Source organism: Gorilla gorilla, chromosome 10, assembly GCF_029281585.2.
Source record: "Gorilla gorilla gorilla isolate KB3781 chromosome 10, NHGRI_mGorGor1-v2.1_pri, whole genome shotgun sequence".
NCBI lineage: Eukaryota > Metazoa > Chordata > Mammalia > Primates > Hominidae > Gorilla > Gorilla gorilla.
The window spans coordinates 124,952,042-124,977,069 of NC_073234.2; the positions used below are offsets into that span (position 1 = coordinate 124,952,042).

General features: G+C 51.2%; 1 protein-coding gene and 1 non-coding gene across 3 annotated transcripts; both read right to left on the bottom strand.

Moving 5' to 3' along the window:
• Positions 1 to 5,060: 5,060 nt before the first annotated feature.
• Positions 5,061 to 24,996, bottom strand: MMAB (metabolism of cobalamin associated B). Of its 2 annotated transcripts, XM_031016680.3 has the most exons (9): positions 24,705 to 24,996; positions 22,991 to 23,052; positions 20,100 to 20,193; positions 16,450 to 16,507; positions 13,113 to 13,185; positions 12,752 to 12,849; positions 12,372 to 12,436; positions 10,421 to 10,480; positions 5,061 to 8,465 (listed from the first exon to the last, which is right to left on the bottom strand). In XM_031016680.3, the coding sequence occupies exons 1-9, from the start codon at positions 24,818 to 24,820 to the stop codon at positions 8,357 to 8,359; spliced, it is 735 nt and encodes a 244-aa protein (XP_030872540.1). In that variant the 5' UTR covers positions 24,821 to 24,996; the 3' UTR covers positions 5,061 to 8,356. The 2 variants fall into 2 exon arrangements, with proteins under 2 accessions (XP_030872540.1, XP_055214970.1); XM_055358995.2 differs by having other exon boundaries at positions 8,381 to 10,480; positions 24,705 to 24,879.
• On the bottom strand, positions 19,303 to 19,443 carry LOC115930390 (U4 spliceosomal RNA). Its single transcript, XR_004067016.1, has one exon. It is a non-coding gene; the product is annotated as a U4 spliceosomal RNA (small nuclear RNA).
• Positions 24,997 to 25,028: the final 32 nt, after the last annotated feature.

Sequence of the window (25,028 nt, forward strand, 5' to 3'; positions counted from 1 at the left end):
CTATGAGATCACAAACATGAAAGTTCTCTGTCTACTCTCAACCCCTGTACAAGATAAAGATGGGGCAACCAACAGAGAAGGAAGAGAGATGCCAACATCTCAACATAGTGGGGAAAAGCTGGCGCAGCGATCCCCCAGGGGCAGCTCAGTGGAGGCAGGTTAATTTTTCTTCCAACCTCTGTTGCCCTAGAATGGAAGCCAGGCTTCTACATGCAGGCTGGACTCTGCACAGCCAGCTGCCTCCGACAGGGAACACGGTGCACATTCTCCAGGCTTCCAGACTTCGGGGGGCCCTGATGGCTTTGGCTACTGGAGGGTACCCTCCCCACATGAGGGGGCTGGAATGTATCAGGGAGTATCACCCTCTAAGAAGCTTCTCTCTAGTCTCCAGCCATCCCACGGGAGGTAGATGATTTATTTACAGGCAGAGAAACCACTTGTCAGTTTCCTTTCATTCATGTGTATTACACAGTAAGCCTTTTGTCAAATCCAGCCCAAATTCATTGTAGAAAAATTAGAAAATCCAGACAAAATGAAAATGAACATTAAAACCACCCATCTTCCCACCACTGAGAGATACATATTAGTAACACATGCATTTGTCTATGGTATATAAACACATGTATGTTTCTTTTTAGGATTTGGGTCATTCTATATGTAACATTTTGCAATTTAGGTTTCTTTTTTCACTTAATAATAGTGAATGCCCTTTCATAGAAGTAAATATGTAGACACCATCATTTTCAGTGGCTTTATGGTATTTCTTACAGTCCCTTATTGTTAATATTTTACTTATTTAATTATCCAGCTCCCTATTGATGGACATTGTCTTCCAATTTTTCACTGTAATGAGCAGCACTTTTCTGCACTGGAAAAAACAAAAACAAAAACAAAAAACCCTTGCAGTTTCACCAGTGTGACTTATTTCCTGCACTGAAAAAACAAAAACAAAAAAGCCAAAAAAAAAAAAAACTCTTGCAGCTCCACCAATGTGTCTATTTCCTTCACAAAAATTCTCAGACACAGAGTTGCAGGAACGTAAGGTACACACATCTCTAGGACTTTCGTGCATATTGCCAAATTGCCCTCCTGAAAGTTCATACCGACCTCCACTCCCCGCAACCATGAGAGAGAGTCAACATTTCTCTCTCCCCGCTGAAGTCAGCAGGTGGAAAGCCATAGGCTCAGAACTCTTTCCAGCTGCTGGGATCCTGCAGCTGGACCCCCGAGGGCCACAGAAATACAGTTCTCTCTCTTCCACTCCCCAGTCAAAGCACCTTGAGAGAGTCCCTGGCCAGGCCAGGGCAGGGTTCTGAGGCCACCTGGCATGCCCACTTGCAGACCTTACCTCCTCCCTCTCCCTGTGCACGCCTGGATGTCTTTTCTCAAGGCCTGATGCTCACACCTTGTGGCAGGGTAGCAAGCTTTTGAGTTATAGTGAACCTTATTTCCCTCTACAGCTCCCACAGAGTTAACAGATGTACGCACGTCTGAGGCAGTCATGCGGCAAGAGACTTTGGGCCCAATCCTTTCTGTTTTGACAGTGTGTAATCGAGGTGAAGCCATAAATTTTATAAACAAGAATAAACGACCCTTAGCAACATATGTCTGCTTGACCCTTCCAAGGTGATTGTAAATAAAGGCACCTGCTGACCAGTGAGGGCCATCGGCACTGCAGATGGCCAATGATGAGGGCCGAAGGACCGGTGCCTTGGGAGCTTGCACTGGGAGGCATTTCGGCAGTGAGGGGCGGGGGGAAGAGGTCATCTTGCCCCCCGCTCCGGTCCTGAGTCAGTTAGACACCTTCATGCTACTTATGCACTCCGTTCTCCAGGGTGCCTTTGCCCCGTGCTGCCTTGAATTGGCATTTGCTTCTTACCCTTCCTCGGAGAGGACACTTGTAGTTGTGGCAACTAAGTTCCTCCTGGGGGTTTGTTTTTGAGACAGGGTCTCGCTTTGTTGCCCAGTCTGGAGTGCAGGGGCATGATCACAGCTCACTCGGACTCAAGCTCCTGGGCTCAAGCGATCTTTTCACCTCAGTCTCAAGTAGCTGGGACTGACTACAGGTGCGCACATCAATCCTGGGCTTTTTTTTTTTTTTTTTTAAAGAAACAGGGTCTCACTGTGTTGCCCAGGCTGATCTCAAACTCCTGTCCTCAAGTGATCCTCCCGCTTTGGCCTCCCGACATGTCAGGATTACAGGCAACAGCCACCGCACCCAGCCTCTTCCAGGTTTTCGGTAGTCCCTTCACTTCCCTGGAGAAGAAGCCCTGACCCACTTGATTGCCAGTCACGCCCTCACTGCCAACTGTGCCAGGGCGGCCACCCCACGGGGACCTGAAGAGCAGGGTCCTTGTCTTGGCTTTGCTGCTGCCCACAGGGAGCATGCTGGAGACAGGCAGATCCGAGTTCAAATCCAAGTTGGACTTCTTCCTCTCTGCGTGACACCAGCCAAGGTGCCGTCTCCCTGTGCATCGGTTTCTGAGTCTATGACGCAAAGGTACTAACATCCACTTGGTGAGGTTGTTATGGGGAATACATGCCAAGCATGCAAGGAAGGTGCTCTCCAAGGTTAGCTATGCTGAGATGGTTTAAAAAGCTCTGGTGGTAAGGAGAGCTTAGTAAGTGTCAACTGTTGACAATATCATTATACCCAGTGTCACCCCCGTGGACACTGTGTGACTTTGAGCAAGTGACTTCACCCTTTGAGCCCCCGTTTCCTCACCTGTGAAATGGGGAGGATAATTGTATGTACCTTGTAGGGTTCTGAGAACTAGAAAGACATGAACACCCTGGCATTGTAGTACAATTGAGCATAGAGCTAGGTGTTGAGGAAATGCCTGTCATGGTGCTTTGAGGCACAGAGCCCTGATTTAAAGCCTGGTTCTGCCTCCTAGAGCTGTCTGACCTTGAGAAACTCCTATCTCCTCTCTGGGCCTCAGTTTCCTCATCTGTAAGTTGGGGGTGATAATATTAATAGTTCCACCTTCTGGGCCTCAGTTTCCTCATCTGTAAGTTGGGGGTGATAATATTAATAGTTCCACCTTCATGAGCTCTTGACATAATTAAATGAACTATTGAATGTAAGGTTCTTAGCAAGATGCCTGGACATAATCAGTGCTCTATGTGTGGTCCTTATTAAGATTTACTTATTAAGTTCTCCTCTCTGCTGGGCAAGGTGGCTCACGCCTATAATCTCAGCACTTTGGGAGGCCAAGGCAGGTGGATCACTTGAGGTCGGGAGTTCGAGACCAGCCTGGCTAACATGGCGAAACCTTGTCTCCACTAAAAATACAAAAAAAAATTAGCCAGGCATCGTGATGCATGCCTATAATCCCAGCTACTCAGGAGGCTGAGGCCGGAGAATCACTTGAACCCAGGAGGTGGAGGTTGCAGTTGAGCCGAGATCATGCCATCGCACTCCAGCCTGGGTGACAGAGCGAGACTCGGTCTCAAAAAAAAAAAAAAAAAAAGGCCGGGCGCAGTGGCTCACACCTGTAATCCCAGCACTTTGAGAGGCCGAGGCGGGCAGATCACCTGAGGTCAGGAGTTTGAGGCCAGCCTGGCCAACATGGTGAAACCCCGTCTCTACTAAAGATACAAAAAATTATCTGGGCATGGTAGCATGGGCCTGTAATCCCAGCTACTCAGGAGGCTGAGGCAGGAGAATCGCTTGAACCCGGGAGGTGGAGGTTGCAGTGAGCTGAGATCATGCCATTGCACTCCAGCCTGGGTGACAGGGTGAGACTCCATCTCAAAAAAAAAAAAAAAATAGTTCTCCTATCCAGGCCTCAGTTTCCTCATTTATAAAATGGGAGCAATGATGTCTGAGACCGTGTTCAGCTCTCATTGTCCTGCAATTCACTCTCACTTTCACTTTGGCCCTGTGTTCCTGGAGCCACATCCCCACCTTCTCATCTGATTGTGCCTGGCCACCTCTGGAGGCCACCTGTCTCCCCCACCCACTCGGCAAGCCTGAGGGACCAGAGGTGCTGCCATGCTGTCCTCAGCGTCACCTGGGGATGAGCTTTTAGAACGTGCTTTGAAAAGGGTCAAATATGATTGAACAACAATAGCTATTTTTTGGAGCTGCTATCATGTCTAGGGCCTGTGGACTTATTTCTGAACTCTTGGAAATTGGTATTATTATCCTATTATAAAAGATAAAGAGGCTTTGAGTGGTTAAACCATTTGCTTAAGGAGATGCTGGAAGTGACAAAGATGGAATCTGAATTCAAATAGTAGTAGTAATAGCAAACAACTGTAATAACAGGAGCTAATATTTGCCAGAGGGCAATATTACTCTTTTAAGTATTACCTCATTAAACAATCCCAGTGACCCATGGGGTGGATGTTATGATTCCAATTCTATAGGTGGAGGAGCAAGACTGAGACAGATGGAATGACTTGCCCAGTCACCAAGGCAGGAGGTGACAAAGCTGGCCTTGAACCTGAGCCTGCCTGGGGCCAGTGCCCAAGCCAGCTGTTTGACAGTCCTTCCCTGCACCCCACAACCCTACAAGCATCAAAGGTCACCCAGCAGCCTCTCCCAGCCAGCCCCAAGTGCATCTTCTCACCCTTCCAGGCTGGGGCTATCTGACCCTGAAACAGGCTGCTGAAGGCAGCCTTGGGAATCCTGACTTAGCTCCGGAAGAGGGTCGCATGGGTTCTCTTAGAAAAGGGATTCTTACCGGGAGGTTCCATGGACTTTCTATGACTGGATGCAAACTTGTGAATATGTGTGTGTGCATTCCAAAGGTGACAAACCACAGCTTGAGAAGTTTCTGATTCTGTGGAATGGGAGAACATGAGGGATGTCCCCAAAGTTTCTAGGTCTCCGCAATCTGCCTGTCCCTGCCTCTGTTGGACTTTAGCACTATCTTCCAGGGGGACTCTGAGAGAAGAAAAGCAATACGCCAAGGCAAGTTAAAACTGTGCCGCCTTCCCCTAGCTGGACTGACTGCAAAGATGCATTTATTCCAGCTTGTGTCAGTATTGCCAGAAGATTCTCAGGCCCCGCCAGAGGGGAGGGATGAGCCACAAATCCTTCCAGGCACTGATTTATGTAGCATTCATGCAGAATTTATTATACAAAGAATTTTATTCAATTAAACTTGAAATGCATCTGGATTCTTAAAGGTTCAGTAGTGATCACTGGGACGGGGCAATCATAAAACTGAATGGGCTGTCGGAAGGTGTCGAGGCAGCAGCAAGGGTGACATTGCCGCTGACTGGGGCTTCCGAACTGGGGACGTTTGTCATTGGGATGTGTTACAAGTTCGGGCTGTGGAAATTACTCGATGAAAAACGCACATTAACAATAGCCATGAAATATTAGTTAAGGGAAACTAGGTTGAGAAATGAGACAGCAGGATCTATCAGAGCCTGGCATTGTTCGCCACAGCCCAGGTAGTGATTAAAATGACTGTCAAGCGGCAGTGGGTGGGAGCTGAGGAGCACGGGGCTGTGAGTGATGAGGCCGTGTCCGGGGCCCACATCTTGGCACTGACTCCCCAGGACAACTCGGTTCCCCACCCAATGCCTCCTTCCAGGGCTGCTATGGGGTTCAAATGAGATAATGTCTGTGGAACACTTGGCTGAGGGCACTGCACATAGCAAGCCCTTCCACAGTGCGGGCTGGTGTCACTGTGACTGTGGGCTCTGACGGAACAGCCAACTGCCAGCTTGTCTCTGGAAATGACACTAAACACCCCATTCCAGGGAGCCTGACCTGGAGGTGGAGGAGGCATTTTCATGGGTGCAAAATGTAAGGAAGTGCCCACAAACGCAGGGATCGAGTAGTATTTGTGTGCAATATTTTCCAAAATCAAATTATGAAAAAAATCTACAATAAGCAAGGGATCACGACTTTAAATAAAAACAGGCTGCTGTTTGTTTCAAAACCCCGTGTTCCCGTGTGATGGGACTGATTGTTTCTGAGAGTTGCCAGTGGTGTGCAACACTGGGGCAGCGGGGGCTTCGCAGTCACGTTTCCTGACTGTAGGGCTTTTATTAACTTTTCCCACCTGGTTCAAAATATGGGAGGACATTTGCTCAGTGTACAGAGGGGTACACATCTTTTCTTTTGCCTCAGGCTCTTGACAGAGCTTTGAAAGGCACTGCAGAAGAGCAAATGTTTTAAACACCCCATCCTTCCAGCCCCCAAAGCAAGCTTTCTCCATTTTTCCCAGGTTGGTAGCACAGGAGAGAAACACCTGTTGAGTGGTGGCATCTGCCCTGCACCTAGGTGGTTTCTCAGAGAAGTGTTTGCTGGTGAACCGGGAGACAGATACAGAGGCGGGGGTCTGAGAACGCGACTGTTAACATCCAGCCTGTGACACCCGGTCCTGGAAGGACAGGACTTGGCAACGGGTGAACGGCCTTGTTTCAAAGATTGTCACTTTAGGATGTTGTATTTACTCAAAGAGCTTTCCTTATCCTTTGGAGGCTGTGCTTTCCCATGGCTAGGCATGCAGGGCTGCTGTGTTATTTTATATATATATATATATATTTTCCAGGAAAATTTTGAGATTTTGAGGTGTAGACAGAATTGAGTGATTCGCTGCAAGCTCTTTGAACATACTCCCTGACCGAGCCTTAGTGATTGCGTTTTCAGGTTTTTGTTGTTTTTTTGTTTTTTTTTTTGTGACGGAGTCTCACTCTATCACCCAGGCTGGAGTGTCGTGTCACAATCTTGGCTCACTGCAGCCTCTGCCTCCTAGGTTCAAGTGATTCTCCTGCCTCAGCCTCCTGAATAGCTGGGATTACAGGCACCTGCCACCATGCCCAGCTAATTTTTTTTTTTTTTTTTTTTTTTTAGCAGAAATGGGGTTTTGCCATGTTGACCAGGCTGCTCTCAAACTCCTGACCTCAGGTGATCTGCCTGCCTCGGCCTCCCAAAGTCCGTTTTCAGCTCTGTTTTGCAAACACTGAGCACCGACTCCGTACCAGACCTGGTAGTGACTATGGGGGCAGGGAGGCACAGAACAAAGCCACCTCCTGGAAGGCATTCACACACTCCTGGTCATCTGCACCTCACCCACCCTGCCCAAGGCTCAAGAGGGCCATCACAGCCTGTCAGCAATGAAAGGACCCAGAAGACACAAGTGAATATACCTGGTCCTCCTGCAAACTTTGCAGGCAAGGTGGTAAGAATGAAGGCAAAAATATGCACGTGACTGAGAAGGTAATGTTTGCTGACTTGCCAGCAAGAAAGATGGCCGGAAAGACCAGCTGTCCCGAGCCTAGCGCGGTGGCCCATGCTAAGCAGCCACTCAGTCAAGATGTGATGGCTGAATGGAGTTCGCCAGGCATTTCAGCCCTGAAACTCGACAAGAGCCTGCCCTTCCACAGTCATTTCTTGCAATTAGCAGCCTGCAGTCTTTAGGTTCTTGGGGCTGCCTCTTCTGCCCTTCATAAATTTTGCCTTTCCCAAGGACACTGCTGGCACTGGCAGTGTCGTTTCATAGCAGGAGGGAGCAGCAGTGACAACTGAAATAAATACAGCCGTGGCACGGATCTCAGAGGCATAAGCCAGCCAAGTGCAACATCGGAGAAATCAGTCTGGTGGATGTCAACCTTGCTGGAAACTGACAACCTCATTTTCTCAAGCTGAAGATGCTGCACCGCAGACCCTTGACTCAGTCCAACCAGACAGGGAAAGTTCACCTTCAAGTGGTAGTGCTGTTCTCACCAGCACCTCCATCCCTTTCAGAGGGGGTCCTCTAAGCTGCACCCCTATCACACACACTTCAATCTAAGCCAGGAGTTTCTCAGCCTCGCCTGTCAATCTGCAGCTATCCTTCCCCCACACTTTGGCGGTGATGGGTGGCTCAGAGGTGACTGAACTTCCAAATCCTGTCCACCTTCCCCTTTACAAATGTGACATTTAAAGCCCCTTTGGCACAGGTAAATCGCAATTACATTTTCAAGGGCCTCTGGTCCCATTCCAAATCTGTGAACAACCTGAGCTGGCAGTGGGAGGGCACACACACACACACACACACACACACACACACACACGGCTCCAGCCTTTCCCACTTTTATTCCTTTTCCGCACAGCTCCTTCTCATTGCAGCAATCACTTTACCTGTCTTTCCTGCAATGCCAATTCATTCCCACATCCCTCCAAGACCCAGGAGAGCTTGGGGAAGCAGGGTCAGGGACAGAATCCCCAAAGGGTCACAGTCCCTTGAGGAAGGTGGCAAGAGGTGTAGATCAAAGCTGAGCTGGGACAAAAGGCTGCTTTGAGCCTCTCTGGGTGAGCTCTTCAGGAACCAGGACCCCAGAAGGGCAAGCTCCTCTCTCCACGGCCATCGCCATGGAGGGATCCTCCAAGCTCCCACTTTCTGTGATTTCAGAGTGCCTCAGACTCGGCCGATGGGTCATTTTTCTTGTATATTTTCTCTTGATTCCCCTCCTTCATGGCTGCATATCTGGCTAGCGTAAAGAGATAGTCACTGAGTCTGGAGGGGCAGAGAGAGAGAAGCAAACAGAATGGTTTGAAATGAGAGATCAACGCTAACTGGGTCTTCCCATATCCGCCTACAAGGAGAAGATATAAATGACACGCTCTGGGCACATTGTGCAGGGAGGGCGGGGGCCCAGCCATCTTGCACTTGATGGATGGCACACGAGGCCAGCTGCTGTGAATGCCAAGGACTCTACTCCAGTGTCAAGGCTGGGGCCATTCCTGCAGGATGAGGCCATTGCCCCGGCCCTACCCCATGGGGCAGATGACTTTGGACTCCTCTCTGAGCCGGTTTTTGCACCTTTGAGTGATCAGGGCTCAGGTGCATGATCAGTTTGGGTGTTTCCCAAACTACAGTGTGCACAGGCATCACCGGGGAATCTCAGCAACGTGCAGATTCTGACTCAGGAGGGCTGGGCCGGGCCCGGGGCTCTGCAGGTCTAGTTCCTGCCCTGGCTGATGCTGACACTGCTGGACTAGGCCCTACTGACATTCTGGATCATTCTGTGTGTTTGGGGCTGTTCTGTGCATCCTGTGCAGTGTAGGATGCTGACAGCACCTCTGGTGTCCACCCACCAGGTGCCCAGTGGCACCCCTGCACCCAGTGTGACAACTAGTAATGCCTCCAAACATCGCCAAAGGTACTGGGTGAGAAGCACAGGCTGGAGCACTCTAGAGACCAGAGCCCAGCCCCTTTCCCGCCTCCTCCTTTGAACCAACAGCAATGGTCATCTGTGCATGAGGCCTTCTGCAGGGGCAGCAGTGGAGGGAACTAGAGGACGACGCCACGGGCCCCACAAGGCGCTTACGCTGTCAGCTCTTCTGCCTTCTGCTGTCCGCACCTTTTGCTGTTTCACTTCCAGCATGAGGCACCACGTTCCTCCCTCTCTCTCTGCCCCAGTCTTGCCCTCAGAGGCCAGCTCCACACCACATCCTCCTGAGTCCTCCCCTGACTCAGGCCCCCTGGGCCCCACAGCTGGCTCTCAGGAAGAGCGAAGGGGAGGTTGTTCAGGGTATTTTACCCCTGGGCTGCATGCTCCTGGAGGGCAGTGGTGTGCCTGTTGCTTGTTAGCTCTGTGAAGCCTCACTGAGGAGATGAAATGGCCTGTCCCGTGCAATGCTATGGGACCGCAGGGTTGCTGCTTTGAAGGTGAAGTAGACCTGCTCCTCACTCCCGGCGAAACTCCCCTCCCAGAAGGAAAGGAGCTGCTCAGGACCCGTCAAAGCACCATGTCTCTGGGAGGAGTGGCCACAGTCAAGGGCCTGAGGTCACTTTCTAGACACCCAGGACAGCTCCTGGGGTGCAGACCTGCTCCCCCAGCTCTCTACCTGCCCCCAGGCTCTGGCCTTGCCCACACTGATGCCACAGAAGCCAGGGCTGGGGCAGGAACCAGCAGAGCAGGCTTTGGGCCAGGTGTGGCTCCAGCCTCATGGGCCGGCCGCGAGGCAGAGGAAGCCCTCCCTGGGCTAGCCTGGCTCACTGGGGCCTGCATGGGGTCCCCTGAGCGCAGCTTGGCCCGGCTCTCTTGTTGGTTCATGCTGTCCCAGGCCCTCTCGGGGACAGGAAACTGGCTGAGAGAGGGCCTGAAGCCTGGCTCCCTGGTCAGTCACCACCGAGAGGCCTTCCCTGAGCACCCAGCCTCTAAGAACGCCCTTTGCCCCCGCAATGCCACTTTGCACTTAGGTTTTTCTTCCTGGTTTTTACAGCAGCCTCTCCCAATAAGATCTAAATCTTATCGGGACAGGCACAGGGCCCACCTTGTTCACCACTGCCTCCCCTGTGCCCAGCGTGGTGCCTGGCACAGAGCAGACGTTCATAAACACTAAGGGAATGAAGGAGGGGGTGCGGGAATGCTGCCCCACACTGCTTCCCGGACCGCTGCACTGCTGCTACTTCCCACAGATGAGCCTCGGCTTTCAGAGAGGGACTCCCAGGTTCCACGCGAGTACCTGTTTAAGAACTTGGCCACGTTCACATCGGTCTCTCCCATCTGGACAAGAGGCACCACACTAGAAAGGGAGGAGACACTGAGTCACGTGACATTATGGGGCTCAACAGGCTCTGACCTGGGGCCTAAACCTTGAGCAGCATTTCACATCCTGCTCAACCTGAAACTGCACAAGCTCGGCCAGCACTGGAGATGACAAATCCATCACAGGTGGGTTTAAACAGGCCATCGGCCCCCTTTCCACCGGCACATCGCAGGAGGGCCTGGCCAAGGAGGGATCAAGGATGGCCGGTGAGTTCAGGGAGCCGCCTGGCCTACACCACACCCCAGCCAGCTAGCTTTTGTACCACTGGACCTGGGTCTGGGTGGGGTGAAGTTGGGGTGGTCTGCTTCTAGCCTTCAAAGGAAGTGGGGGCCTGACCCTTAATTCCCAATGGGCTAAACTCTAAGCCCCTTGTACATCATGACTTAGAACAACTTCACAGGGGAGAAAAAGACCCAGGCAGACCAAGCTCCTGATTCCGTAGGATTCTGGATTCCTGGGGTCCATGCCAGTCTATTTGCAGATACATTAGACACTGGACGGCCATCTGCTGGGCACCAGTGTGGTGGCGGGCCCTTGCCGAGCCTTTCCCAGGTATCACCCTGTGGCATACCCCTTGTTGGCAAGCCAGCTACCCAAAGCCCAGCCTCAGGGTTCTCATCCCCACCCAAAGCCATGCACCTGGCTAGTGGCCCAGCAGGGTGTGCGCCCAGGCCTGTCACAGAGCTCCAGGCTGTCTCTAGTGGGCACCGCATGCTCAGTGAGGAGCTTCCTCACTCGAGGTGCCCCAGGTATGTGTCCCCACCTCAGGACAATCTGCACCTTGCCACTGCCATGGCTGCGTAACTCTGTGCTGCATGGAGGACCTATCAGCTGCTCCGCCATGCCTGTTTTTGGGGCCTTTGGGTTGTTTCCAGTTTCTTGCTATTATGAGCACTGCTGATGGATGGCTTTGTACAAATGACAGTTTTTTCTTTTGAAGCCAAGGCTTGTTCTGTTACCTGGGATCTGTAAGGAGCTATCTGGGCCCGAGAGCCTTTCATAAAGAACAAAACCTTAGTGGTGTGGGACCGTGGAAGAGCTCAGGCTTGGCCCAGACAGACGTGGACTCCAATCTGGATTCTGCTATCAACCATGTGGGGGACCATGGCCATGGTGTCATTTCTCTGAGCCACAGCTTCCTGACTCCTGTAAAACAGAGGCCACCACCACCTCTCTCCCAGGGCTATCAACAAGGAGTAAATGAAATTATGAACGTAAAGTGCCAGTCCATTGGATCAAAGTAGGGCTTGCTTTCTCTTCTCTGTAAAGCTGGCTGGCAGCCTGGTCTCTGAGTGGTGTAGATAGAGACTTTGCTCATTTTCTTCTAAAGATTCCTTGAAAAGGCTGTCAGTAGCTTTGGAGGGGGTGGTGGCTAGGCTGCTGACAGCATCCACCTGGGCTCCCCACAGCCATGCAGGCCTTTCAGGAGCCTTATGCATCCAGCAGCCAGCAGGGTCCTTTCATGTCTACCCCTGTCCCCAAGATGGCTGAGGCTGAGAACCCAGCAATAACTTCCTGCTGTTCTCAGAATACAGGGCTCACAAACAAGGTGCAATTGTGTTGTCTGATAGTCTATTTGGTCACATGTCACTGTCTCCACTCCACAACATGGTGCTCTGAGGACAGGGACTTGGTCTGTCCTGGTCCCCGTCTGGCACAGTGGAGGGGCCCAGACAAGGTCTGTTGATGTGTGGCTGGATGGCTCAGAGATGGCCCTGCTGTACCTGCCTCCTGCCCGCTGTGCAGAGGCCCCTCTCCCTCTCCCCATCTCCGTCCTCCTCTCCCTCTCCCTCCCCCCTCCCCCTTCCCCTCCCCCTTGTTCCTCTCCCTCTCCCTTGGGCCCTCGCCCTCTCTCCAGCCCTCTTACCGTCTCTCGGCCCGGCGGCACACGGCCCGGCAGAAATGCAGCGCCGAGCTGATCTTGCCTCCCGACTGAAAGGAGAAAGGGACATTGCCTGAGCAGGGTGGGAAAGGTGTGCCCACTGCGGACAGGAGCTCCTCTGAAGTCCAGCCCTGCCCCCCAAACCGGGCAGTGTTCTGCCTCCAGGAGCCCTGCCACGGCACACCCACCGGGCACGCTGCTCCAGAGTGGGCAGGGCTGGGAGGGACCGATGAGGACCTGGAGGGACTTGGGGAACTGGAGGACAGCATCTGTCACTGTGAAAAGAGGGATTTATTCAGAGCCCATGTGTGTCCGTCACTGAACCTGCCTGCAGCCGCCCCCGGTTAAGCCTGCCCAGTACCTACAGGCAGGATGAAGGCCGTGAGCGGTGGGAGCTGGCTGGTGTACTTGTCGATCCACTGCTCCAGCTCCAGGATGGGCCCCGCCTCGAACGTGGTATACTCTGAGGAGCCAAGGAGCAGAGGGAACTGCCATGAGGCCATCACCCACCAGACCATGGCGGGAACCACCCCCGCCGCCCTTCCACCTGGGTGTCCCGCAGACTGCTTCCACTGGCTCAGAAGGTACCTTCCCTCCCAGGAGCTACGAGCAAGGCTAACTGGCCCACCCGTGGGTCCCTGGGGGCCTGGGATCCCAGATGGTGACCCCTAGGAGAGTCCCCTGACCCTAGGGCCCTCTGAACACCCACAGGAGGTTGAGAATTACTTAAGTGAGCCTCCCGGGCCGAGGAGCGTGGTGTCGCCAGGGCTGAGCCGACGTCCTGCAATATGCACTGGATCTGGGGGGCGACAGAAAGTGACAGTCAAGATCTATGTGAGATGGGCTGGACAGAGACAATGTGCAGAGGTGCCACCTAATACACCGGCAAAGCCTGTGCCAGCTAGCTCATGAAGGGCTGTGATATGGTTTGGCAATGTGTCCCCATCCAAATCTCATGTTAAATTGTGATCCCCAGAGTTGGAGGTGGGGCCTGGTGGGAGGTGATTGGATCATTGGGGTAGTTTTGAATGGTTTAGCACCAGCCCCCTAGTGCTGTCTTGTGATAGAGTTCTCATGAGATGTGGTTGTTTGAAAGTGTGTAGCACCTCCCTCTTCACACTCTCTCTCTCCTATCAGCCATGTGAAGATGTACCTGCTTCCCCTTTGCCTTCCACCATGACTGTAGGTTTCCTGAGGCCTCCCCAGAAGCAGAAGCCTGTACAGCCCGCAAAACCATGTGCAGATTAAACTTCTTTTCTTTATAAATTATCCGGTCTCAGGTAGTTCTTTATAGCAGTGCGAGAACGGACTAATACAGGCTGTCAGACCTTGAATTTGCTGACATTTGAAGGCAAACTGAACTTTCAGCACAACATCTTCGTTGGACACCCAGCCCTGCTGAGGGGGACCTGGTGTGGCTCTTTTGCAATCTGAGGGAGGAAAAGGCTCCCATGGGGGCAGCAGCTGGGTTAAGCAGATGACACGCATCACACACCCAGGGACAGTCAAGAGGAACCGTCTGGGCTCTGTCCACGTCTCCTGTGCACTTAGGCCCTGTGAGGTTTTCTTCTTTTCTCAACATTTGACAGCTTTGGTTTTCTAACCTGTAACAGTTGGGCCAAGAGGTCAAATGTGACAGTGCTTTCTAAACTCTAAAGGACAAGGAGCTTGGAGAATGTAGTCAGCCGAGGCGTGTGGGGATTCTGGGAGCAGGAAGCCTGGCTGGGTGAGGCCTGTGCTCTGTTCAGGTGGGGAGTGGGTTTGCTTGGAACAGAAGTGGTCTGTTAAGGTCTGCTGCAGGACTCCAGGCCCCTGCATGACAAATGTCCAACAGCTCTCATGCATATGAAGACCACAAGTACCACCTCTGACTTTGTGCCCAGCCAGGGTCCACTCAAGCTGGATGGTGGGCTACCAGGAGGGTGAAGGTCTGCGACTTCTGACCTCTCCTAAGATGGCCACTGTGACAGCATTCAAGAAGCAGGCCATGGTGTGTGAGAGCAGAGGCTGCCCATCCAGCACTGGGCTGGAACCTTCCCAGGGCTTCTGACCAGCAGACCTTGGGCAAGCTGCTTCCCTGCTTGGGGTCTCTGCACTTTCACAGTCAAAGCGGGAGTGATAATACCACCCACTTGGTTGGCCACGTGCAGCGTGTACCCCAAGGGCTGGGGAGAAATGGCACCAGTTTGGGAATCAGATTCCAGCTCTACTGATGCCTGGCTGTGGGGGCTGGGCAAGTCAGCCTTTCTGAGGCTCAGTTTGGCTCCCTATAAGCTGTGGACATTAACTTCCACCTCACGGGTGTCTGTGAGGGTGAAATGGGTGATATGAGGAGAGCAGTGGCATTGCTGCCCGGCCTCATCCACAGGCCCTGCGAGCAGCTACCAGGCCAGGCGGGGCTCCCAGGTGAACCAGACACTGTCCCCGCCCTCACAGTGCCAAGGCTGGGTGGGAGGCGGATGGGTGAACAGGTTAACACCCCTTGTGATGCCTGTGGTTAGAGGATGTGGAAATCCAGGAGCGGTGCCTAACCCAGCTGGAGATGAGGTGGCCAGGGAAGGCCCTGGAGGAGGTGACGTGACAGCTGCGACCCAACGCGTACAGCAGACAGAAATGACCACTGCTACCGCGGCTCCTCAGGAGGTTGAAAGCCTTCCTCCACCACACAGAATGTTCTGGCAGCTGAGGCTTCCGTCCTCCTGCAGCCACAGCCTGTGGCCTCCCCACCTACTCCCCCACCCCGTCTGCTCCCAGGGGCCTGAGCAGGCTCCAGCCTGGGCTTCAGAACGGAAGTGGGAAGGGCTGACCCTGCGGGGAGCGGTTTCTGGGGACCTGGGTCTGTGTGGAGGTGGAAAGTGCGGCACCCTGGGCGTTCTGGGGTGGTGACCCTGTCTCCATGCTTGAAGTTCTCTGCGTGGGTCAGAGGCCCCCTCCTTCTTAGGGAACAGAACAGTGACACTGTGACGCGTGAGTCCCATGGGCTGAGGGCTCACTGCAGCTAGGCTTCCCAGGTTCCCTCTGCATCGGGCACAAGCGAGGCACTTCACACCGGCTTTCTCAGCCTCAGTGCTATCGCCATTCACGGCCGGGTCATTCTTTGTTGACGGGGGCTGTCCCCTGCATTGCAGGATATTTACATGCCAGCAACACCCCCCACACCCAGATGTGGCAACCAAAAATGTCTCCAGATATTGCTCAGCGGGCCCTGAGGGGCAGAATGGCCCTGGGTTGAGAACCGTTGCATTTTAAATTCCCTCATTTAGTACAATCCTCCCCACTCGCCTGTGAAGGAAGATTATATGTCTCCAATTGTTTGTTTTGGAGACAGAGGTTTTTTTTTTTTTTTTTAAAGACAGGATCCCACTCTGTTGCCCAGGCTAGAGTGCAGTGGTGTAATCACATCTCACTGCAGCCTCAACCTCTAACACTCAAGCGATTCTCCCACCTCAGCCTTGTAAGTTGCTGGGACTATGAGTGCATGCCACCATACTTGGCTAATTTTTAATTTTTTTTTTTTGTAGAGACAGGGTCTCCCTAAGTTGCCCAGGCTGGTCTCGAACTCCTGGCTTGAAGTGATGCTCCCACCTTGGCCTCCCAAAGTGCTGGGATTACAGGCTTGATTGAACCATGGTGCTCGGCCTGAGACAGGGTCTCAATCTCTTGCCCAGGCAGGAGAGCAGTGGCATGATCACAGCTCACTGCAGCCTTGACCTCCTGGGCTCAAGAGATCCTCCTACCTCAGTTTCCTGAGTAGCTAAGGCTACAGGCATTCACCACTATGCCTGGCTAATTTTCAAATATTTTGTAGAGTCAGGGTCTTATTATGTTACCCAGGCTCCTGGCCTCAAGTGATCTTCCTGCCTCAGTCTCCCAAGTAGCTGAGATTGCAGGTGTGAGCCACCATACCTGGCCTGTCCGCATTTTACAGATGAAGAAATGGAGCTCACAGAGGGAGAGTGACTAGCCCCAGGTGACACAAAGAGGAACTGGTGGCTGGATGCTGAGTCCCGTGATGGCCACCAGGGATGAAGATTCCCAGCTTGGGTGAGATGGTGTTACTCACTTTCTGAAGCTCTTCGGCAAATGTGTGGCCCTTTTCTGTGACTAATTCCAGAGCAAACCTATGAAGAAAAAGGAAAAAGAATTTGCCTGTAATGTAATGTCCCTAGGCCCTGTCTTGCCATAAACAATAGATTCTCAGGTGGCAGGCCATTTAGTTAATTTAGCTATAATAGCCATGTTATTTTTCTTGCTAACAATAAGAACGTTATAGCCTTCCATTTGGGGGGGGCAGTGGTATTTGTTTCTTGAAATGCCTTTTCGGATACTCATTATTTCCAGTCAAGAATTCCTTTTGAACAGCTACTCTGGCCAGGCCCAGGAGTCAGTGGTGAACAGAAGCTGACCCAGGCTCTCTCCAGCAAGTTGGTGACAGGGTGAGCAGTGACAGTCTCAAGTGCTGGATCCTGAGCTCTGACCCACAGCCCTGTGGTGATAGATGAGTGGGAACCAGACAGACCCAGGTGCAAATTCTGCACCGCTGCTGAGTGTCTCTGGGACTTCAGGCAAAGCTTACACCTTCATGTTCAGGAGCGTGATATTCAGGAGTGTGATAGGTAATCAGATTAGACATACTCCTGAATGTGAAGGTGCAAACTGAGATCAGCGCTCTGAAAGAAAGAGCAATAGAAGCCTAATCTGACCTTGGCTAGAGAGGCAGGGAGGGCTTCCTGGAGGAGGTGATGCTGGAGGGGAGACTTTGAAGGCTGGGGAGGACTTCCCTCATAAGGCAGAGAAAGCAAACTGCCCCCGACACAGGTCAGGACCCTGGCTCTGCCTCCCTCAGAATCCTGCACTTCCCTCCTGCACCAGTCAGTGCCCCAGCAGGAGACAGTGGCGCGCTGCAGGGATTCCTGGAGGAGGGCTTTGGGAAGGGACAATTCACAGAGGTATGGGCAGAGTTCCAGGGAAATGCAGAAGCCTGAAGGGCAAGGGTCGGGGAAGGTACAACTCACCCTGGAGGGAGCTGAATTCTGGAGTCACTCAGCAGGGAGGGAGTTAGGTAGGGAGCCCAGCTGCCACCAGAGCCATGCACCACTGGGGAACAGGGTCACACACACTCATGAGCTCTCTGCACTCACTCTCCTATCACCTACTGGTGCCTCCCACTGGCTGGACCCACCTGAATGCCAGAAGACCAAGGAATCGAGGTGGCACAGCCACTAGGTGATAAGGTCAGCCTCCCATGCATAAAGAGAAGGTGAAGAGAAGGGATTTGAAAGGGCCAGTGGAGAATATCCAGCCCATCTTCCTGGCACATCTTACAGTTAGAACTAAACACACCAGTATGTGATTCCCGTCTGGTGTGTCTTCCCCTCTGGACCAAAGGGAGGGCTGTGTAGGCTGGGACACAGTCTGTCTCCATCATAGCGGATGCCCCATGCCTGCCTCACAGGAGGTATGCAGAAGTACTTGCTTGCCGAGGGACGCCCTGTGACCAGGCCAGTGGCAGGCCCCACCCTGGGCACTTGCCCCAAGCCTGCTCCCACCCTCGTAGCTGCCCAGTGAGTGCTGCCTGCTCCCTGCACTCTGTAGCTCAGGAAGGCGGAGCTGAGGTTCTGCTCCCTGCACTCTGCAGCTCAGGAAGGCAGGGCTGAGGTTCTCTGTTGAGCAGCGCCTCGCACTGCAGATGCTTGGTCAATATCTGACCAAGGAAGAATCCACAACTGAGGTTTCTCCGACCTCCCGCTCCTCCTCAACTGAGAGACGATGGCTCGTGTTTTAGAGCTCATTAGAATAGCTGATGCGAGAACTGGCCTTTTCTCCCTTTGCCCACTTGGTCTTGTGTCTGCCCTCTTCTGGACCCCTTCCCACACACACCAAGGGGTTTGTTTGCCTTCTCTACCCAGCTGGCTGACTATCTATACCTCCCATTCTCTGTCCCGAAAATCTCACCTAGTCAGGCCCGCCATGGAGAAATGGTAGCCAGGAACAGGTAAGTGTTAAGAATAGTAATAATGAGGAGACTCGCTTGAACCCGGGAGGCAGAGGTTGCAGTGAGCCGAGATCACGCCATTGCACTCCAGTCTGGGCAACAAGAGCGAAACTCCGTCTTGAAAAAAAAAAAAAAGAAGAATGATAATAGCTAACGTTATTTTTACTTGTGCTAGGCACTGTCCTCAAGGTGAAACATGGAATCATCTCATTCAAGCCCCACAAGAACACGGTGAGATGGGAATTATCATGATGACTACTTGACAGAACCGTAAACTGAAGCTCACAGAGGCCACGTGATTTACCTGACGTCCCAGAGACAATCAGCAGCGGTGCTGAATTTGCAGCTGGGTCTGTCTGGCTCCCACGCACCTATAACCCCAGGGCCCCGGGGTCAGGTTTCAGGATCCAGCACTTGAGACTGTTGCTGCTCCCCCTGTCACCAGCCTGTAGAGCATGCTGGGCAGACTGTGCTCCTGCTTGCAAATATTTGCTGCCCCTCCTACCCCGCTGATGTCAGGCACGTGCACGTGACAGGCTCTGGCCGCTGAAATGTGAATAAATGGAAGGCATCACTCCCAAGAAAGGTTTGTCTTTTGGAGACAGAGTCGTACTGTCGCCCAGACTGGAGGGCAGTGGCGCAATCGTGGCTCACTGCAGCCTCAACCTCCCAGACTCAAGTGATCCTCCTGCCTCAGCTTTCTGAGTAGCTGGGACTACAGGTGTGCACCACCACGCCTGGCTAATTTTTTAATTTTTCTTTTTAGTAGAGATGAAGTCTTGCTATGTTGCTTAGGCTGGTCTCAAACTCCTGAGCTCAAGTGATTCTCCCACCTCGGCCTCCCAAAGCGCTGGGATTAGACATGTGAGCCGCTGCACCTAGTCATTTTTTTTTCAACTTTTATTTACCAACAAAGTTTAGTCTCCATAAAGACTGTCAAAAACTGCCAATGTTGACTATATTTCAAGTCATCATGGTGGGGTAGTGGGAAAAGTTTTCAATCAGCAATAATCACATCTTGGGTAAACCTCATTGGCAACAACACTGACACTGCGCAATCCCCTGGCAGCGTCAGGAGCCACTGTGAGCTTCACCATGACCTCTTTTCCCTCTGCCACAATGACTGATAATTGCCCCAGGCAGCAGCTGTATTAGCAGCCTGTGTCCCAGAATGAAGGTCGCATGGAGCCAAAGAATATCCACCCTGTGATGGGCGTGAAGTGGGAACAGCAAGTCCATCTTTGGTGTCATAAGTCAGGAGATTTTGGGGTTGTCTGTGATCATAGCATGACCTGGCCCATCCTGATCTGGTCCATCCTTGAGTCCACCTTCTAAACTTTGGCTTATGTAAAAAACAACATTCACAAAAGGAATCACATTGGATGTACTGTGCATTATACTAACTCACCTCTTTCACTCAGTATACTAACCTCAGTGGCACACACAGGCTCACCTGAAAAGTGAGGGATGAGAGGGAGGCAGCTTCACATGGCATGGGCTAGAGGCCAGCGCAGGCACAGGCAGGGCCAGAAGGGAAAGGAGTCTGCAGCCCCACAGCCTTGTGGAGCTGACCAGTCTGTGCTTCAGGGCTGAGGAAAGTTCAATAAGGGCTGACAACCTCCGAGGCTGCTGCCCAGCATGCGTGAGAGCTTCACATTCATTACGTTTACTCATACTCAACTCAAACGCAACCTCAAGGCCAATCCTGTCCCCCTTACCCAATAGCTGAACTTAATTCATCTGTAGTTCCCACGGCTTCAAACACTTGGTCATCTTTGGGTCTCCTTTCTCCTGTGAAGGTACTAGAAAACCCTGTGGAAACAAATGTTTAGCCACCCAAATTAAGATTCTGTTTTCCTGATATGCTGTTTTTTTTTTTTTAAACTTAAAAAGATTTTAAAGAACTTTCTCTTTTTTGAACAGTCACTCTGTCATCCAGGCTGGAGTACAGCGGCGTGATCTTGGCTTACTGCAGCCTCCGCCTCCCAGGTTCAAGTGATTCTTGTGCCTCAGTCTCCCAAGTAGCTGGGATTACAAGCGTGTACCACCATGCCCGGCTAATTTTTGTATTTTTAGTAGAGACGGGTTTTCGCCCGTGTTGGCCAAGCTAGTCTTGAACTCCTGGTCTCAAGTGATTCACCTGCCTCAGACTCCCAAAGTGCTGAGGTTACAGGCATGAGCCACCGTGCCACCCCTTAAAGAACTTTCAACTTGAAATATAGCATATACACAGAAAAGTGCTCAAATCGTAAGTGTGCAAGTTGGTGAATTACTACTAACTGAATATACCTCCTTGATCAGCACCTAGCTTCATAAACAGAACATGAGCAACACCCTGAAAACCCCCATGTAACCCCTTTTAGTTGCCACTCCCCAAGGGTCAGCCACTATGCTCACTTCTTTCCTGATGTGCTTTTCAACTTAAAAACCACATACTAACCATCCTGATAAAGAAATACAACATGTTCTGTATTTTATATCATATATACATTACCATTATATTTCACATGAAGTCAAAGTCCTCTGTGCCTCTGCCTAGCTCACAGTCCCTGCCTTTCTCCCCCAACCTCTGAGAAAGTGAAAACTGCCCCTGACAGTTTGGAGCTGGCTTTCGCTATCAGGCAGGCTTTGGGGTTGCCAGGTGCCGGCCTGGCACTCACAGGTAGACTGTGGTGTTCTGCTGAACACAAACCATTTCACAGAAAACCGTCAGACAGGCCACTCTATGACTATGACGGTTCGAGACCAAGACAAGGCCACTGCGGAAGAACGTCTGAGCACAGACGACTGTGTCCAAACTCCAAAAGATGACCAAACCTCCCCCTTCCCTAGCTAATGTGAGTGACTGCTGCATCTTTATCCATTACAGCGTTAGCACCTCTTTGTCCCTTCTGTCTTCTAGAAACAAATTATTAACATACCCAATTACAGGCCAGGTGCAGTGGCTCACACTGTAATCCCAGGACTTTGGGAGGCCGTGGTGGGCAGATCACTTGAGACCAGGAGTTCGAGACTAGCCTGGCCAACATGGCAAAACCCCGTCTCTACTAAAAACAGAAAAAATTAGTTGGGCATGGTGGTGCATGCCTGTAGTCCCAGCTGTTCGCGAGGCTGAGGCATAAGAATTGCTTGAACCCGGGAGGTTGCAGTGAGCTGAGATCGTGCCACTGCACTCCAGCCTGCAACAGAACTAAACCCTGTCTCAAAAAACAAAAAAAGATACCCAGTGACAGAAACAGCCCTGCTTCCTAACAGGATTTAATCCAGAACAAAGCCCCACTTCCTTGTAATCACCCAACACAAGCCCAAGCCTACAATAAGTCCTTTCCAACATCCTCTTCCTTCTTTTTAATTGTGGTAACAGATGATACATAACAGAAATTTTACCATTTTGACCCTTCTTAAGTTTACCATTCAGTGGCATTGAGTATGTCCCATACATGCTTTCATACTTTTACTATACAAGTATATATCCAAAAAACAATACATACTAGTGGTCTGCATGTTTTTGTACTACAAAAAATGGTATACTGGCTTGGTGCGGTAGCTCATGCCTCCTGTAGTCCCAGCATTTTGGGAGGCTGAGCTGGGAGGATACCTTGAGCCTAGCAGTTCAAGACCAGTCTGGGCAACACAGCAAGACCTCATCTCTACAGAAAAAATTAAAAAGTATTAGCCAGTCATGGCAATGTGTGCCTGTTGTCCCAGATACTCAGAAGGCTGAGGTGGGAGGATTGTTTGAGTCTGAAAGGTGGAGGCTGTTGTGAGCCATGACTGAGCCACTGCACTCCAGCCTGGGTGACAGAGTAAAACCCTGCATCAAAAAAAAAAAAAAAAAAAAAAAAAAGGATCATAGCAACACATTCTTCTGCATCTTACTTTTTTCTATATAACATGTTCTAGCATTTTAAAAACTATTAAAGTAATATATACTCATTATAAAAAATAATAAAATAGAATAAAAGTATGTAAATAGTGAAAGTCCTTCTGTTTGTTCCCCTCTCACAACTTAATCTCTCTCCCAGAACAGTCCCAGGTGTAACCTTTCAGACTATTCTACACATACCTGAACACAACATATGTGTACATGCTTATCCAGACAGATTCAGGCTTTTGTCATTTAATATCTCTTGGGTGTTTTTCATTTCACATTACATTTTTGTAATGTATTTTGAGATCTGTCAAATATCGTACTTTTTTTTTTCTGAGACTTTTTTTTTTTTTTCTGAGATGGAGTCTTGCTCTGTCACCCAGGCTGGAGTGCAGTGGCATGATCTTGGCTCACTGCAACCTCTGCCTCCCGAGTTCAAGCAATTCTCCTGCCTCAGCCTCCCAAGTAGCTGCTGGGGTTACAGGCATGGACCACCATACTCAGCTAATTTTTGTATTTTTAGTAGAGATGGGGTTTCACCACATTGGCCAGGCTAGTCTCAAATTCCTGGCCTCAGGTGATTAGCCCAACAGGGCCTCCCAAAGTGCCGGGATTACAGGCATGAGCCACCGCGCCTGGTATATTATTCTTTAAAGTGGCTGCAAAGAATTTGGAAGAACTTTAAAATGGTGTATGCCATGAGTATTTCTTTGCATTTTTCACCTGTCCCCACCCTACCTTTGTCTCCCGTTTTGGTGTAAATCTTGGGGATCCTGGGTGTCTTCGAGGAAGGCTGTGGCCTAATGAGAAATAAACATCAGTATCGGGTGAGTGGGGATGGCTTACACAGAGGGTCAGCTCCTTCAGAGGGTCCCAGCTTGCTGCTTGTAACCTCAGAGGCAGCACTTACCCCTTACTGCTTAGATGGTTATCTCTTGTTGATTTCTTTCCCCTAGATCCTTTCTAATAGCAAACATTTTGTGGGCAAGACCAGAGCTGGATGACAGAGTGTGTAGAGTAGCTGATGTAATGCCTTGCTCAACAAAGATGCTCAATAAATATTTGCTGAAGGACTTGATTGATCCTTTGCTATTGTCCCTGCACTGTGCCAACTAGTTTACAGGCATTATCTTCTGGAATTATCCTGGAATCTTTCCACAACCCCAAAGGTAGCCACCACCTATTCTCTTCATTTTACTGAGGAGGAAACTATGGCTCAGATGAGACACCTTCCTAGATCATCCAAGAAGAGGCAGGAGTGGGATGCCCAAAACTGTCCTAGACCAGAGCACAAACTATAACTTCTATCCTACCGAAATTATTTATTTATTTATTTATTTATTTATTATTAGTATTATTATTATTATTATTTTGAGATGGGGTCTCACTCTGTCACCCAGGCTGAAATGCAGTTGCACGATCTAGGCTCACTGCAACCTCTGCCTCCCGGGCTCAAGCAATCCTCCCACCTCAGCCTCCCGAGCAGCTGGGAGCACGGGTGTATACCACCACGCCCAGCTAATTTTTTTTTTTTTTTTTTTGGTAGAGACGGGTTTCACCATGTTGCTCAGGCTGGTTTTGAACTCCTGAGCTCAAGCAATACGCCTGCCTCAAACTCCCAAAGTGTTGTGATTACAGGCGTGAGCCACCGTATCTGGCCTATGATTATATTGTTCACAGACAGGGTCTTGCTCTGTTGCCTAAGCTGGAATGCAGTGCAGTGGCATGATCATAGCTCACTGCAGCCTTGAACTTCTGGGCTCAAGTGATCCTCTGCCTCAGCCTCCCAAGTAGCTAGGACTCTTAACTCTATCCTACCCGAATTCTTATCTTATACTCCAACTCAGGGCCTCTTGCAGGAAAAGAAACCTGAGCCACTTCCATACTATGAGGCTTCGAGTGTACTCAGAGATGAAGAATTGCCAAAATACAGCTCAAAAAGTGGCATTTTCAAATAACAATGTAAACAACTCAAGGACATAGCTCAAAATTAAAATGTGACATTACAAGCCCATTTGAAGGTTAATTTCCTGGATCTGTGAACTAAATTAATCCATTATTAATCCACGATACTCTAGAGGTTCTGAGGTCTGGGTTGGGGTGCAAGTTTCAAGGAATATGAGGAAAGCCATCTTTAGAAGGTGCTGGTGTATCTGGGACCTGGGGGATAAACTGCTTTGGAGATTGGTCACAATCTGAGTCGAGAGCCCTCCTGGCCCACATGGGATATGCCCTGCCCTGCCCGATGATAGCGGGGCTTCATTGGGACTTAGGCAAAGACTACCTGGTCTCTGGCGCCCACGTGGCCCACGTTGCCAAGGTGACGTCAGAACAGCGTGGAGACGTCACCCGACGGTTGCCGCGGTGACCTCACGGCGGTGTGACGTACCCATGGCGACGATACCACGATTCACGGCAGGTGTTCGAGTTACCCTTCCCGCCAGCCACTCACCTGTCCCCGTCTTCCCCGCCCTGAGGGCCGCGGCTCTGGAAACGGGGATACAGGAGCCTGGCGGCGCCGAAGCACCCGCGCAGGCCAAGACGGCTCCCCAGGCCCCACACAGCCATGAGCCAGGCTGCTAGACGGGAGCTGACCCCGCCAGGTTCCCGTCCAGTCCCCGGGGTGACTCCACCCACAGCTGGCCGCGCCACCGCTCAGTTTTCAATTTTTATTGGTTCGCAGTTCTCACCCCAGGGCGGGACACTCCCAGGGACTTGTTTCCCATTGGTTTAACGGAAGGAGCGGGGCGGGAAAACCCGTGTCGGCATGGTTGCA